This window comes from Saimiri boliviensis, chromosome 18 (genome assembly GCF_048565385.1).
Source record: "Saimiri boliviensis isolate mSaiBol1 chromosome 18, mSaiBol1.pri, whole genome shotgun sequence".
In the NCBI taxonomy this organism is placed as follows: Eukaryota; Metazoa; Chordata; class Mammalia; order Primates; family Cebidae; genus Saimiri; species Saimiri boliviensis.
The window spans coordinates 27,360,593-27,377,599 of NC_133466.1; the positions used below are offsets into that span (position 1 = coordinate 27,360,593).

At 36.6% G+C, this 17,007-nt stretch overlaps 2 protein-coding genes across 4 annotated transcripts in view; one reads left to right on the forward strand and one right to left on the reverse strand.

Annotated features, from left to right (window-relative positions):
- The first annotated feature begins 472 nt into the window (after positions 1–472).
- On the forward strand, positions 473–10,651 carry HSPA13 (heat shock protein family A (Hsp70) member 13). The gene is made up of 5 exons (XM_003934320.4): positions 473–570; positions 2,142–2,482; positions 3,670–3,883; positions 5,991–6,158; positions 7,415–10,651. The coding sequence occupies exons 1-5, from the start codon at positions 546–548 to the stop codon at positions 8,080–8,082; spliced, it is 1,416 nt and encodes a 471-aa protein (XP_003934369.1). The 5' UTR covers positions 473–545; the 3' UTR covers positions 8,083–10,651.
- A 1,805-nt stretch (positions 10,652–12,456) lies between these two features.
- The window catches only part of LOC101048024 (ATP-binding cassette sub-family C member 2-like), a 91,484-nt gene continuing 86,933 nt past the window's right edge, over positions 12,457–17,007 (reverse strand). For all 3 annotated transcript variants that reach the window (XM_074389484.1, XM_003934319.3, XM_074389486.1), the window contains one exon: positions 12,457–16,826. In XM_074389484.1, the coding sequence (XP_074245585.1) occupies positions 16,688–16,826 (139 nt within the window). In that variant the 3' untranslated portion in view covers positions 12,457–16,687. The remainder of the gene's footprint in view (positions 16,827–17,007) is intronic.

The window sequence follows — 17,007 nt, forward strand, 5'->3', positions numbered from 1 at the left end:
CGCCGCTGAGAAGCAGGACCTCAGGCAAAGGAATGCGCTTTAGGAGGAAGTGAAACGAAAGAACACAAACTCGAATCCTGGACCTGATTAGGGGCGCAATCACAGAAAGAGACAACGAACGGTTCTCATCCTCCCTTTCATTACCTCCAGCGGCAAGAGGAAGGCCGGAACTACGCTTCCCCGAATGCAGAGCGCGGGGCGGGGCTGAAGCGATGGCGTGTTTTTCTCAAGCGGGCTCGCGGGACAACAGGTTTGATTATAAACGCTTTTCCCTGGCCACGGCGCTCCTACCTCTCAGCCTGACTGGTCCGGGCGGCAGTGCGTGGGAAGGCGGCTCAGTCGTCACCGGCAGCGGCTGAACGGAGGCTCTTTATCCCGCGCCCTCACGGTAGATGAAGTCCTTGCTTTGGTCAGAGCGATAGCTGCTCAGATTGCCTAAAAGCAAGCTGACTACATTTCCCAGGGGTCTGCGGGACTGCCGGGCGGCGTGGGGGCGGTGCCTCACGTCTGGTACAGTCATCCCAAGCCACTTCGGCGGGACTGTGATGGCCAGAGAGATGACGATCTTAGGTGGGTTCCCGCGGGTCCTTGTTGCTCTTTCGGGCGTAGAGGCGGCCTGAGGTTGCCAGCGTGGGCAGGGGTCGTTGACTCACCGCCTGGATCCGGCTGAGCGGCGGGAGGGGAATCGCTAAGGTGACTTAGAGGCGGTTTTCGGCTGTTCGGAACGAATGGGGGTGGGGACGCCTCTAGGAGGGCCCCGGCCCCTGCCGGCCAAGGTCGGGAGGGGGCGACCAGCACTGTCATCCCAGCGACGCCAGTCTTAGGGAAGCGTTCCTTTTAACAGCACCTAGGGTTTTAATTGCCTGTTGAATTGGAGCAAGCTGTGGAAGGCTGCGAGAACGTGCACCTCCAGGACCCCTTTGTGGAGGAAGGGTGGGGGAGCTGCAGCCGGAGCTGTCGGCTCTTGGGTTCTGAATTTGGAGGGATTCAGGACTCTGATGCATAGCTCGATCGATGCTTTTTCCATCAAAGCGGGTTCGGGATTACCTATCCCCCACCCCCACATACCCCCAACCCGCGACTCGAAGGTGATGAAATGCTTCTGAAATGTTGCCCGGAGCTGGAAGGGGAAAGTAGAATTCGCATTTGGTTTTATTTGAGTTATGTGTTGATCAGAATGAGCTAACAACCAGTAACATGGAGACCTGAAAACTGACGTTTTGGGTAGTATGTAATATGAGTGAACACAGGTATATAACACAGCTTTCTGATACCAAATACGAAATTAATTCAAAATCCAAAGGACAACCTTTCTTCACTTATGTTTACAATCTGCGTGGCATTTGTTCCTACTCTTTTTTTCTTTTTTTAAAATTAGTATTTGTTGAGCATCTCCTGTTCCTGGTCTGGGGGATACAAGAGTGAACAAAACTTGTCTTCAAGAAGCTTTCATAGATGTTGTCGTCAGGATTGCCCACTTTTACGCTTCTTCTCTCTTAAATATTATCATTGCAAGAAGGATGGCCCTAGTTCATACTTAAATACATAAAAAGTTAACTATGTTATGAAGTGACAATTTTAATACCTTTGCAACTTCCAAAATTATTTTATCCAATTTATTCATGTCATCCTTTTGAAAGGGAGAAGAAGGTGAGATACGAGGAGAGAGTTTTAGCCTTATAATAATAAAGTTTTTGTTGTGAGGATTTTAATAGTGGAATTTAAAAAAATAATTGAAGCTGTTTATAAAGCTGTAAAGTCTAAATATTAATTGGTCAATAATATTAGATTATATCTGGCTTTTGGTCCAGATAAATGTTGTTTCTTGTCAGCATCCACACAAATAATTTTGAGATATTTTTACATTTCATTTCTTCATTCACCCATTAGAGAATGACACAAACATACAGTTATAGAGCTTTTCTGTTGTTTGTGTTGTTACTTCATTTTAAATTGTATTTTACAATTTACATTTTGAAAAACCTCCTGAGAGGGGTGTTATCAGTAGTCCTATACAAAATTTTGATACGTATCTTTTTTAGCTTTGTTTCAACGAGTGATACCAAAGGGTCTTTGCTACAGTAATTTAGCACATTGTACTAGTTTGATAAAATACATCTTTTAATTTTCCTGTATTTCAGGATCAGCTGTTTTGACTCTCCTGTTGGCTGGCTATTTGGCACAACAGTATTTACCATTGCCTACTCCTAAAGTGATTGGCATTGATCTTGGCACCACCTATTGTTCCGTTGGGGTATTTTTTCCTGGCACAGGAAAAGTAAAGGTGATTCCAGATGAAAATGGGCATATCAGCATACCCAGCATGGTGTCCTTTACTGATAATGATGTATATGTGGGATATGAAAGCGTAGAGCTGGCAGATTCAAATCCTCAAAACACAATATATGATGCCAAAAGATTCATAGGCAAGATTTTTACCCCGGAAGAGCTGGAGGCTGAAATTGGCAGATATCCATTTAAGGTAAGTGATTAATCTAAAATCTGTATTAATTTTAGTGTGCTCTTTCAGTTAATGCTTTGGCTTCATGTCATAAAACATTCTATCTCTTCTAGCTTAATCTATTAATACATGGAAGTTCTGTTATCTCACATAACAAATTCCACAACAGCTCTTGGATGAGTTAATCACTGATTCCAGAATGCTAACAGTTACTTAAAGGCCTTACCATTTTCTTGTTCTCACATCCTCAGCATGTCTGCTTAGCTCTTTCAGGGTAGTAGGAAGGTTGATGAAGCCCTGTGTACCATAGATAGATAATCTGTGTGTGTATGTGTACATATTTGTATACATATAAAGAGAATATAATGATGTACTAAAATTATTCTTGTTAATATGTACTAGAAGATTCTTTCAACTATCTATTACTCTTAGAAATGAGTAATTTGGGAAGAAAGGGAGAAGATCCTGAGTTACATATTTGAATGAGCAACTTCTATTTCTTACATTTTGTCATTTATTCTTTCATTTATTCAGCAGATATATATTGAGGATCTGGTGTGTTCTAGTTAATGTGCTTGGTGATGAATTTTATTCTGTTGTTATTAAACACTAGTATAGGCCAGGCACAGTGGCTCACACCTGTAATCCCAGCACTTTGGGAGGCTGAGGTGGGCAGATTACCTGAGGTCAGGCGTTCAAGATCAGCCTGGCCAACATCATGAAACCCTGTCTCTACCAAAAATATAAAAATTAGCTGAGCATGGTGGCTTGCGCCTGTAGTCCCAACTACTCATGAGGCTGAGGGAGGAGGAGAATTGCTTGAACTTGGGAGGCAGAGGTTGTGGTGAGCTGAGATCACACCACTGCACCCCAGCCTGGGCAACAGAGCAAGACTCCATCTTAAAAAACAAAAACTAATATGGATTCATTTTATAGATTTTAAGGTATAATATTTAATAAGTTCTAATCTTGGTGAATACACTGGATAGATTACAAATACATTTTTGATTTTGTAAAGATAAAGATAAGTTTTCATTAGGTCTAGTATTTATGTATATATGTATGTCTCTATCTGTCTTTTATACATATACATATATATCTATATACACACACATATATACGCACACACATATATATACACACACATATATATACACACATATTTTTACTCTTTTATTTATTTACTTATTTGCAAATCCTCTTCACAGGTTTTAAACAAAAATGGAATGGTTGAGTTTTCTGTGACAAGTAATGAGACCATCACAGTCTCCCCAGAATATGTTGGCTCTCGACTGTTGTTGAAGTTAAAGGAAATGGCAGAGGAATATCTTGGCATGCCAGTTGCCAATGCTGTCATTTCTGTACCAGCAGAATTTGATCTAAAACAGAGAAATTCAACAATTGAAGCTGCTAACCTTGCAGGTAACAGTACCCTTGACTGAGCTGCACTTTTCTCAAAGTTGTGTTAGATTCAAAACCTTCTGTAGTAAGGTTTATCACTTCCCAAACCACACAACCATAGTCACAATAAACAAACTATATGGTAGGTGTATTAGGATTTTCTGGAAGGACGGGACTAATAGGATATATGTGTATATGAAAGGGAATTTATTAAGGTGTATTGACTCACAGGCTCACAAGGTAAAGTCTCACACTAGGCTGACTGCAAGCTGAGAAGCAAAGAAGCCAGTCTGAGTCCCCACACCTCAAAAGTAGGGAAGCTGACAGTGCAGCCTTCAGTCTGTGTCCAAAGGCCGGAGAGCCCCTGGCAAACCACTGGCGTAGGTCCAAGAGTCCAAAAGCTAAAGAACTTGGAGTCTGATGTTCGGGGTCAGAAAGCATCCAACACGGGAGAAAGATGGAGTCCAGAAGACTCAGGCACTCTCATCCTTCCACATTCTTCTGCCTACTTTTATTCTAGCCACGCTCTGGCTCTGGCAGCTGATTAGATGGTACCCAACCAGATTGAGGGTGGGGCTGCCTCTCCCAGTCCACTGACTCAAATATTAGTCTCCTTTGGCAATACCCTCACAGATACACTCAGGAACAATACTTTGCATCCTTCAATCCAGTCAAGATGACAGTATTAACCATCACAGTAGGTAAAGTAGATAGCTTTTTATACAAGTCTATAATTTTGAAAGCTCTGTAGCACAATATAAAATGTATATGTAACAAGAACCAATGAGATAGCAACAGGACAAAGGCTCAAAAGAGAAAATGGACACATGTTAGCAGTGAGGAATTATTTCCTTTAAATTTCTTTATTGTTAAGGTCAATATAATTTTTAAAATCTGAGGTAGATCATTTAATCATTTAACATTTAATACCATTGAATCAATACTGAGGGCCTTACTAAAAAAAGAAAGAAACCTTTGTTTTCATGGAGCTCATATTCTACCAGAGAGAAAAACAGAATGAGCACAAAAGGTAAATTTAATAGTGTTTTCAACCTCTGCAATTCTGATGTTTTGGGCCAGATAAATCTTTATTGTGGAGGACTGTCCTGTAAACTACAAAATATTAAGCAGCATCCCACGCCTCTGTTTACCAGATGCTAACAGCACCCTCCTCCACCAAGTGGTGACAATGAAAAATGTCTCCATATGTTGTCAGATTTCTTTCAGGGGTAAAATCCTGCCTTGTTGAGAGCCCCTGATACAATGTATATCAAAAAGTAACCTACCATGAGGAAAAAGAACAGGATAATGGGTCAAGGTTGCTTTTGGTGGTCAGGGGATGGAGGGCTTTGTAGAATTTAAATAGGGTGGTCAGGTCATCGAGAAAGTGACATTTAAGCATATTTGAAGAAAAAATAGTTAACCATGCAGACACACGGAGAAAGTGTGTTGTAGGAAGAAGAGTTAGCCAGTGCAACAGCTGTAAGCTGGGAGTTTGCTGGTACATAGAGGCCAGGAAGTTGATCAGTGTGGCCAGAGTAGAGTAAGTGATAAAATCAGAGAGCTGAAGGGAAGGGTGTTAAGATCTTTGGAAGAATTCTTCAGAGTGTGAATGTTGTGATAGCTACTGATCCATAATATACCAACTTTCCAGACCACTCATAAGGATGGCATTCAGTTTAAAGTAGGAATTTCATTCGAAGAAACCTGATCTTTTACGGGCTCAACAAAAGCCTCTCTAATATCCGCAGCACTTAGCGATAGTATATAATGATTAAATTTTTATTGCTCATATGTTCCAAAGTAAAATATGATTATTAGAAAAGGCTGGGAGATTTTTTCAAAATTAAGGATCAATTAATAAAGAGTAAAGTGACCTATTCCAGTGAACCTTAGCTATTATTTCTTCATATGATAATCTTTCAGAATAATTTTAAAGACACAATTTAGAAGAGCCTATGTTTATTGTTCCCATTTCATGCTTCTGTTCAATTTTTGACTGCTCACATTATTACTCAGTGGTGGAGTTCGTGTCATAGAAGACACAAATGTGCTGTGAGATTGAGTGGGACAAGATTACTTTATAGCATCCTCTCATGAGTTTTTTTCCCTTCAACTAATCTTACAGGACTGAAGATTTTGAGAGTAATAAATGAACCCACAGCGGCAGCTATGGCCTATGGCCTCCACAAGGCTGATGTTTTCCACGTCTTGGTAATAGACTTGGGAGGAGGAACGCTAGATGTGTCTTTACTGAATAAACAAGGAGGAATGTTTCTAACCCGAGCAATGTCTGGTAAGAAAAATGTAGGGAGAGTTGAAGAAGTTTAGGCAGCTCTTTCTTTAACATATCCAGTGTGTAATGCATCCTTTTTTTTCCCCAGAATTCTTTGACTTCTTTTTGATAATTTTCTGTATATGTAATTTTATACCACCATTTTGTATATTTATAGCAAAAAATTAAATCTCAAAAAATGACTGGGCATCCTTTAAGTCAGATAAATACGTTGCCAGTTACCCGATTAGGGCTCACTGAACCGTCAGGACTTTTCATGGTGATGGTGAAGAAAGGGAACAGGAAAGAACTCTTTCTTTAAAATGAAGGGTGATCAGTATATTTCATTTAATACGTTTTATAAAATAGATGTCTTTAGAAAATTTAATTGTATTTTTTTTTTCCGCTAAGACAGTTGGTTTCACTAATGTGGGACAATTAATTAAATGTGTTATTACAAGTCCAACTTTGTTCTCTTTTCCCTATATCACCATTTAATTGTATTTTTTTTCCCTAGGAAATGTTAGGATTTTGCATTCTAAATCATTTTTGAATGGTTTTTGTTTTGTTTAATTTAGCTTAAGGAATTAAACCAGTTGGAGAAGTTGAATTGTAAGGCATAGGTATTCTAACTTCTGCATTTTTTTTTCTCTTAACCGGACCCTTTTTTGAATCAAGTTAAATATTAGGGATTTATATTACATTACTCGTTTCCTTTGAAATCATATTTCTAGTTTTCAGGTCTTAATCAGGCAAGCAAAAATATGAAAGGAATAAAAAGAGATTAAATACCTGCTTTTTGATTGTAAGAAGAACTTTCTTCTGTTGAGAATGACATTTAGTGTTTTTAAATAGCTACTTGTAAGCCAATCTGTATCCTTAATCTCTGTTTTCTGAAAAATTATTTGATATTATGAAGAGATGCTTTCTTTTACATAATTTAACCCAGTTATTTTGTTTTTGATTTTTAAGATTTTTGTTTATTGATTTATTTTGTAGAGACAGGGTCTTACTGTGTTGCCCAGTCCAGTCTCCAACTCCTGGCCTCAAGCACTCCTCCCACCTCAGCCTCCCAAAGTTCTAGGATTACAGGTGTGAGCCACCATGCCCGGAAACACAGTTATTTTTAACCAATCTTTGTTTGAATAAAATTTTAATAATACATGAAACAGGGATTTGTTATTCCCAGAATACAGTTTTTACATGTACGTAATAACATATGTGTATATACATACATATATGCATAAATATATTAAACGTTTTTATTTTTCACTCAGGAAATAATAAACTTGGAGGACAGGACTTCAATCAAAGATTGCTTCAGTACTTATATAAACAGATCTATCAAACGTATGGCTTCATGCCCTCTAGGAAAGAGGAAATCCACAGGTTGAGACAAGCTGTAGAAATGGTCAAATTAAATCTGACTCTTCATCAATCTGCTCAGTTGTCAGTATTACTAACAGTGGAGGAACAGGACAGGAAGGAACCTCACAGTAGTGACACTGAACTGCCAAAAGACAAACTTTCCTCAGCAGATGACCATCGTGTGAACAGTGGGTTTGGACATGGCCTTTCTGATAAGAAAAGTGGAGAAAGTCAGGTTTTATTTGAAACAGAAATATCACGGAAGCTCTTTGATACCCTTAATGAAGACCTCTTTCAGAAAATACTCATACCCATTCAGCAAGTATTGAAAGAAGGCCACCTGGAAAAGACTGAGATTGATGAGGTGGTTTTAGTTGGGGGCTCCACTCGTATTCCTCGGATTCGTCAGGTCATTCGAGAGTTCTTTGGAAAAGATCCCAACACATCTGTAGACCCTGACCTAGCAGTGGTAACAGGAGTGGCTATCCAAGCAGGTATTGATGGAGGCTCTTGGCCTCTCCAAGTCAGTGCTTTAGAAATTCCCAATAAGCATTTACAAAAAACCAACTTCAACTGAATTCTGGAGGAATAATGGTTATTTGTGATCTTGTCTGATTATCTCTTCCCATATGTCAGATTACCTTCTTCACAAAAGGAAGTCTCTATGTAATACATCACAGATTTCCCTACAGGGTAACATGTAGATACAGGAAAATTTTACATAACATTTTGTCTTCGGATTAGACATGACCAGATTGATCCCATTTGATTTTGGAGAGATGCTATTCTAACAAATAACTTCTAAAGTGATAAAATTGAGGTGCACCTCTCTTACAAGAGTATGGATGACTATGTTTTCTGGATTCTGGAGATAGATAACCGTATGCACTTAACATTATATTCTGCAAACATTAAATAGTGCCAATTATGAAATTCCCAGTTCTTACTAAATTATATTAGCAGGAACTGGTAATTACTTGGTTATCACATGTAACTATTAATTTGAACTATACTTGAAGGACAGCATTGATGTCAGGTATTTACAGTGGCTGGAAGATAGTAGTATTAGTATAAACTGCATACAAAAATATTCAATAACTGCTATATTTTATAACAAATCTACATTCACAAATTCAGTATCTTGTTAAGCCTCATATTGTAATCCCCATTGTCTGGGAGTGTTATGTATTTAATAGATGAATTTATTTTACTCCTAAAGGTATACAAATGTTTCAGCACTATGTAGTAGAAATACCCAATTTATATTCTAGTTCCTTTATGTCCTGTACGTCATTCTCTGCTTGGATTTCCATGATTCTTTTTGGTTAGAGAATAATATTACAATTATTAATTGCATTTGAACAATGTGTTGATGTCATAATAAAGCCATGATTATTATCTCATTTTTGTTATCCAAGACCTTTGAAAACATTGGCAAATAGTATCAATCACCTACGTATTTGTTTTATATTTTTGTTTCTTTGTTTATGTTTTCAGTAAGCCCTGAGGAATATAGCATGTATTTGAGATATTACATGGTTTTGGTTCTGTTTTACTCAGATTTTTCTTCATACTTAGTTTTGAATGAGGAAAATGTGCCAATTATAAAAGCTGTGTTACTGTTTTCTATTATTATTTTTAAATAGTCACACTTGGACTATTTTCAACCATTAGGTTAGTTTGTGAGGAGAGCAAAAAAAATTGTGAATACTGGAAATAATGTAGAAATCTAATGTGGAAGGCGTTGTGGCAGTTTCAGTTTCTACAAAACAGCATTTGTAGCAGAATTGTTTTTTTTGTTCGTTTGTTTCCTTTAAGAAAAACCACAGGGACCAAGACAGAAAATATTAACAGTTTCATTTCTATAATTCCCATTTTATTTGAAGATATATGGATACGTCTATATATATATATATATATACACACACACACACAAACACACACACATATACACACATATTTACATATTTTCCTTAGTAGAGGAATGCTTTATATTGTTACTCAAAAATTATATCTGGTCAACTTTTTTTTTATTGTAAAATATGTCTGCTTTATCCATCGCTGAATTTGACAGTATGTTGAATTTCCAGTCACCGAAAAAGGAAACTAAGCAAGTTCATTTCAAAAACCTCAAAACATTTCAGCTTCTCATAGTAAAAAGCTGAATATTACTAATATTTTTCATATCTAAAAAAATTATTAGCAATGAAATTGCTGTTAAAACACAAATTTTAATCAAATACCTTAATGTACAGAAAATGTCTATAGCAGTTAGATAGAAAAGTATAAAATGTTTGTTGAAGTATTTTACTTTAGAACGAATAGAGAAATGCCAAAGATGAATCCTTCACTGCATTAGGAAAATATTCCAGATGTTCTCTTGGACTTTATGTAAGTCTGTAGTAGATTGTAGAATTGAAAAAGTCTTTGTGAAGGTCTTCTGAAAGTGTTCAATTTATCTCAGAATCTCCATATATAGGATCAGCTTTAACCTAAAACATTATTATATTAAAAAATAACTTGAGTTTCTCAGATGTTTGAGATGTTCAATACAATCTCTTAGTCCATTAATGCTTTTGGAAACAATTGACAAAGTAGGGCAGGCAGCTAATCTCATGTACTAAAGTTGGAATTTAAATAATTTGTATCTGAAAATTAGAATGACAGTGTTGGATTTTGGGGGCAGTAGTTTAGCATATTCTCTAGTATATAGCTACACCTTTAATAAAATGAAGGAATGTCTTCAATCATATGTTAGGGAGCTATTTATAGTCTTAAAATCAATGTAGTTTATTTATTTAAAAGATAATCCTGAAAGGGATCATTTATGAATAATAATCTGAAGTCTTTTCATAAAACAATTCACTTTAGTTGTATATTTAGCCAGTGTTATTTGAAGTACGTAACTTTTAAAATATTAAGTGTCTTGTATGATTGAAATATTTGAATGAGTAATTTATTTTGTATCAGGAATGTTTTGGTACTGTGTTTTCATTCAAACCACTGACTTAACAGCTACTACTGTGTGTAACATGTACTAAATATTACAGTTATTGTGTGTAACATTGTTCCTCTTATATTTGTGTGTATATAGGTAATTCATGTTTTCATGTAAATAAATACCATTTTGCAGTTTGTTTTTTAAACTGTGCATTTTTCATTCAAGACTGGTCTGGAGTACATTTTTCAGGCATCTAAATAAGAAACTGAGGATGGAACTGATTTGATGCCCTAGGCACTCAACCTCACTAGCTGTTGCCTAGTTCCAGAAATGTGCATTTCTCTGTATCCTTTGTGTTGCTAATATGCTTTCCACTTATTTCTCTAATTTAGGAAAGACAGTTCTTATAGCATATGAACAGTATCTTCAGAATTCTGAATACTAATTCATGGCTTCTGACCATAATGGAGCCAGCAGCTAAACTATGCTAACCTAATCTAGTTAGTTAATAAATAATCCTGCATAAAAGGATTCCTTTGGTTGATGGTTAATAAATATTTCTCTAACAAAGTTTATATTAGTCTTTGGATAAAAAAGAAATATTATGTTTTGCTTATTTAAGAAATGCATTTGATTAATGTAGTCTTTTAAGATGAGCCTTTTAAATAAAGTTGACCTTGGAGGGACTCAAATATATGAGGAAATACAGCAATACTTCCTATTTACCTTAGTTAACAGATAGTACCTCACTGAGGTAGGCAGCTTCTGATGTAAGACCCAATGATCCTCACTTTGTGGAATTCACACCCTTGTGTAATCATATTCTCTTGAATTTGGGCAAGAGATAATGAAGTTCTGCTCATGAATAATATGGCAGGAGTGCTGGGATGTCATTTCTGAAACTAGGTTTAAAAAAGACCAGCTTCCTTGGATGCACCCTCTTGCTGACTTGCCTTTCAGAGCCCAGCTGCCATGTAAAAAAGACGACATAAAGAAGGCTTTTCTGGTGAATACAGGTGTAGAAAGACACTATAAGATGAGAGGCCGCACGGAGGACGACAGGTAACCCCCACTGATAGTAGACGTGTATTTCCAGCTACATGAGACAGCCTTCTTGAAATGAACCCTCCAGCCTTGGTAAGGCTTGAGAGAATGCAGCTACAACTGACTGAATGCCACGTCATGAAAGACCAAATTATAAACAGTTTGCCTTCCATCAACTATGTGACTTCCAGGTTTCTAACCCACAGATAATGTGAGAGCATTCATTTTTGTTGGTTTTTTTTTCTTCTAATTCAGGTTCTGGGGTACATGTGCAGATGATGCAGGATTGTTGCATAGGTACATACTTGGCAAGGTGGTTTGCTGCCTTCATCCTCCCATCACCCATATCTGGTATTTCTCCCCTCATTATCCCTCTCCACCCTCCCCACCCCCACTGTCTCTCCCCTAGCCCCCAACTACTGACCACAGTGTGTGATGGTCCCCTCCCTGTGTCCAAGTGTTCTACTTGTTCAACACCCATCTGTGAGTGATAACATATGGTGTTTGGTTTTCTGTTCTCGTGTCAGTTTGCTGAGAATGATGGTCTCCAGATTCATCCATGTCCCTATGAAGGACATGAACTCATCGTCAAATTTTTGTTGTTTTAAAGTACTAAACTTTGAATTCGTTTGTTACACAACAGCAGATAATAGTGTTCTTACTATGGCACTGCTCTAAATATTTTACTAATACTAATCAATTTAATTTAGTTCTAGCCACCATATGAGTAGGTACTATTATCTGCATTTTCAAATAGGGAAATTAAGGCATAGATGTGTTCGGCAGTTTTCCCGGGATTACAACTAAGTGAGAGAGTCAGGATTCAAATCCAGTCTATGCTTGTAATCCAAATGCTGTGCTGCCTAATCCATTACAGAATATAATCCCATAGTACCTTTGCTGTTCCATTATCACACCCAGATAGTATCCATGTAAGACCACTTATTTACCAAATAATGTTAACACTGGAGATTTATGGTATTTATTCCTTTACATTTTCGACAAGCAGGTTTAGAACTTAATTTCCAAATACAAAATGAAATTAATAGCACTTATTTCATTTGGTTTTTGTAAGTGCCTGGCACATAGAAAGCGATATTAATACATATGGTAGATACAGAAATAAACAGTGTTCACTGACTGCCAATTTTATGTGGATTTTATTTATTTGTTTGTTTGTGTTTTGAGATGGAGTCTTGCTCTGTCTCCCAGGCTGAAGTGCAGTGGTGTGGTCTGCAGCCTCTACCTCCCAGGTTCTGGTGATTCTCCTGCCTCAGCCAGCTGAGTAGCTGGGATTACAGGCACATTCCATCACATCTGGCTAAATTTTGTATTTTTAGTAGAGACAGTGTTTTGCCATGTTGGTCAGGCTGATCTCAAACTCCTGACTCAGATGATCCACCCACCTCAGCCTCCCAAAGTCTAGGATTACAGGAATAAGCCACTGCAATTTGCCTTATGTGGGTTTATTAAGGATGCCACAAGTGGGTTATATTATCTAATATCCTCAGAGCCTAATTGAATGGGTCTAGAATTTCTGTAAATTGTTGAGAGTTCTTCTGATGAAATATGTAAAAAAAAAAGTTTGATTTGGTAAAGCATTTATTTTGTTTTGACAAGAATTATAAACAGTTTACTTCACATTAAGTTGTTTAGATTTTAAAGCAGGAATAAATGCAATTTGTTTGATACTTCATGAATTACCTATTAATTGGCTTACCTAAAATACCTAAAAAATTTCAAATGCTCTAACACTTGTAACTCTGTAACTTATTTTATATTTATACATATGTATATGTGCATGTGTGTATGTGTATGTATGTAAAGTTAATATGATAAAAAAATACCCACATTTTTTCTGTTAAGAATTCATCTGCCTTAAATTATTTAACATGGACTGTTGGAAACTGGAAATTGGGTCTCAATTATTAGTTGTAATCAATACCCTTCCTCTGTTTCCCAAGTTGCTATAGTAATAATTTTGACAAGATAGAAAAGTACTCTGAGTAGTTGTGGCAGATCCTGCTAAATGCTATCTCAATATTTATTCTATTCATGCTCACTCCAGAAACCAGTTTTATTTGGAGCAGCTATATCCTTTACTTCAAAAACTCTATTTTCCAGCTTCCCTTGAAGCTAGGGATGGCTCTGTGATGTAATTCTGGCCAATGAGATATAAGCATAAATCACTAGGTATAAACTCAAGCTTTTTAAAAAAATTACACATTTGGATTGTACAAACTCTTTTGAACTACAGACTAATTGTAAGTGACTTTTCTAGGAATGAGATATTTTGGTAGAGAACTAGAAAGAGCATCATCAGCTTTGTAGTCGCATAGACCTGGATTCTGTGTCTTATTGTCCCAGCTCCTCTTGGAATCTTAGTATCATATTTGGTAAACATAATGCATAATGCCTTTCTTACATTATTTAGTGAGGATTGAAAGTGATACATATTCCAAATATATGCACATTACCTGGCACATTCTGGACTTTCAATAATAAACATTCTCATTATCCTCAAAGAAAGCAACTTAATGCTGCTTAGGATTTTTCTCTATCAGCTATGGTAAATATTTTGTATATTTAAATTTATCCTTAATTTATTAATCTATTTTGAAGTTATAATCTTTAAACAAATCATACAATCATGGAATAACCGTTTTATTACCAATATGCTACCTTTCTGTAATACAATCATTTTGAGTACTTTTCACTTTGAGTCTAGTATACATTAATAATTGAACAAGCTCGATGTACATAATTGAAATAAGAATAAAATACTAATTTCTGAAAACAATAAAATTATCTTTGAATAACTGATTTAGTCATTTTTTGTTTTTTACTTTTGCTTTCCTTTTACTCTATTACATATGAAAATAATATATATCTGTATATACATGCAGAAAACTACACATATGCTAAATACACAGATTGATGAATTTCCATAAACTGAATTTTCACAAAGTGAATCACTCAGATTCACTTCAAGAAACAAAATGCTACCATTATCCCAGAAGTCTACCTCGTGTACCCTATTATAATCCCTCCCACCAAGGATTACCAGTATCCCAACTTCTAATAGTATAAATTAGTTTTTCTTTAAAAAAATTATATAAATAGAATCATGGACTCATATAGTAATATTCTTTTGTGGCTATTTCACTCAGCATTCTTTGTGAGATTCATCAGATTGCCTGTAGCTGTTGTTCATTCATTCTCATAGCTAGATAGAGTTCTAGTATGTGACTATACCACAATTTATCCATGATTTTCCACTATATTTTAAAATTATGCAGATTCTCTGATTTACTAAAATTATAGGAGAGCTAAAACATCTTTTAACTGATATTAATGAAATATCTTGATTCTTTTCTTAATGGAATTCAATAGCTAATTATTCAATGTATATACAAAGCACTTGTAAAGACAGGACGACACTTCAAGTAGCTCACATCCTTAAGGGAGGAGACTTAGTTTAGGTAATACAAGTTTACTAGTTTAAGGCAACTTTTCATAAATACCCTTAGGAAATGAAGCAAGGTTGTACAGGGTTGCATAGGGAGGAAAAAGGAGAATAAAAGAAATGGTTGATGGCTTTAAAGAACATGTTAAACTCTATTATTAAAATTTTCTTGAAAGAAAATCCAGTTGAAGTTTAAAGACTTTAAATTTGAAGGGCAATTCAGAGACATAATATTGCCTCTTTTAAGTAAAATTACTAAAGAAAAAGCCCTTCAAAATCTGATTAGGACTACAAATCAACAATCCTCTCATTAAATGTAATAAAATATCTCACGGAGGTTGATATATTAATCAAAGAATAATGTTCCAAAGAAAATACTAGATTTTTTTTACTCAAAAGTGAATAGTAAAAATATAAAACATTATAAAAATTATAAAATTCTGCTAATATATAATTACCCTTTCCAAAAAGCAGCTGAATAACATTTTTTTCTGTGATTCCTTCATCATTTCATATATTGTACAATAACTCAACACATATTTTTAAAACTTATTTGTTTTATTTATTTATTTATTTTAAAGGCAGGGTATCTCTCTGTCACCCAAGCTGGAGTGCTATGTATGGTGTATCACCTCACTGCAGGCTCGAACTCCTAGGCTCAAGCAATCCTCCCACCTCAGCGTCCTGAATAGCTGGGATTACAGGCATGCACTACCATGCCTGTCTCTCTCTCTCTTTTTTTTTTCATTATATTTACTTATTTTTTGTATAGACAGGATCTTGCTTTGTTGCCCAGGTTGGTCTCAAGCTCCTGGCTTCAAGCTATCCTTTCACCTCGGCCTCTCTAATTGCTGGGATTATGAGTGTGTGCCACAGTGCTCAGCCCACATCTATATAAATTAGTACTTTTTGTACTCTAAAACGTCTAGTCATTCATTATACAAACATTTGTTGGGTATCAGTTATGTGAAAGGACTATGCTAGGAACATAACATACAAAGATGATTAAAACTGGGCACTTGCCTTCAAGGGGAAAGGAGACTTAAAAATTAAAATAGAGTATGAGCCCTGCCATGATAAATGTATGGATGTGGGGCTAATGAGAGCACAGAAAAGTGGCATCTAGATCACACTGGAGGGCAGAGGGAGAAGATCGAGAGATACTCCATTGAGAAAGGAACTCCCAAGTGAAGTTAGAGGCTTAAAGAACAAGTGGCACTTAGCGTTTTGCTCAATGTGGATAAGATAAGCATGAATCAGAGGGAAGACTCAGCACAGCCCAGAATAGTTAGAAACTGTGGTGCTGGCTGGGGGGCGGGGTGGTGGTGGTAGCTCACGCTTGCAATCACAGCACTTTGGGAGGCTGAGATGGGCAGATCACCTGAGGTCGAGTTCAAGACCAGCCTGACCAAAATGGTGAAAAGTTGTCTCTACTAAAAATGCAAAAATCAGTCAGGTGTGCTGGCACATACCTGCAATCCCAGCTACTTGGGAAGCTGAGGCAGGAGAATCACTTGAACCTGAGGGGCAGAGGTTGCAGTGAGCCGATATGGCATGATAACACTCCAGCCTTGGCAACAAGAGTGAAACTCCGTCACAAACAAGCTCTGGTGCCTATTAATGTGTGTACCAACTCATAGCAGGCATCTGCCCCTGTGCATTTCTTCCTTATGTTTGCTTTTTAAATGCTAATGCAGTATGGTTGTTTTTATTACATGAATTAACATACAGCTAAAGTAATTTATGTTTTGTCCTTGAGTCTTGTGTTATTCCAGCTTCTGTTGTCATTTCATAGAAAAGTCCCTTCTGACATATCAACTTCTGTGGTGCTTCAAATTCCACAATCCTTCCAGAGTCTAGAACAAGCACCCTGAAATGTGAAAAGAGTAGCATCAGATAACTTACAGTCTTCCACTGCACATTTTTTTGGTCCTCCTAATATAAAGTGTAAACTATTGTATGAGTTATATCAGTACAAAATATAGGTGCTAATTAATTCAGGAGCTACAGCAAGTTTTCTAATATTCTTATAGCTTTAACTTTTGCTTCCA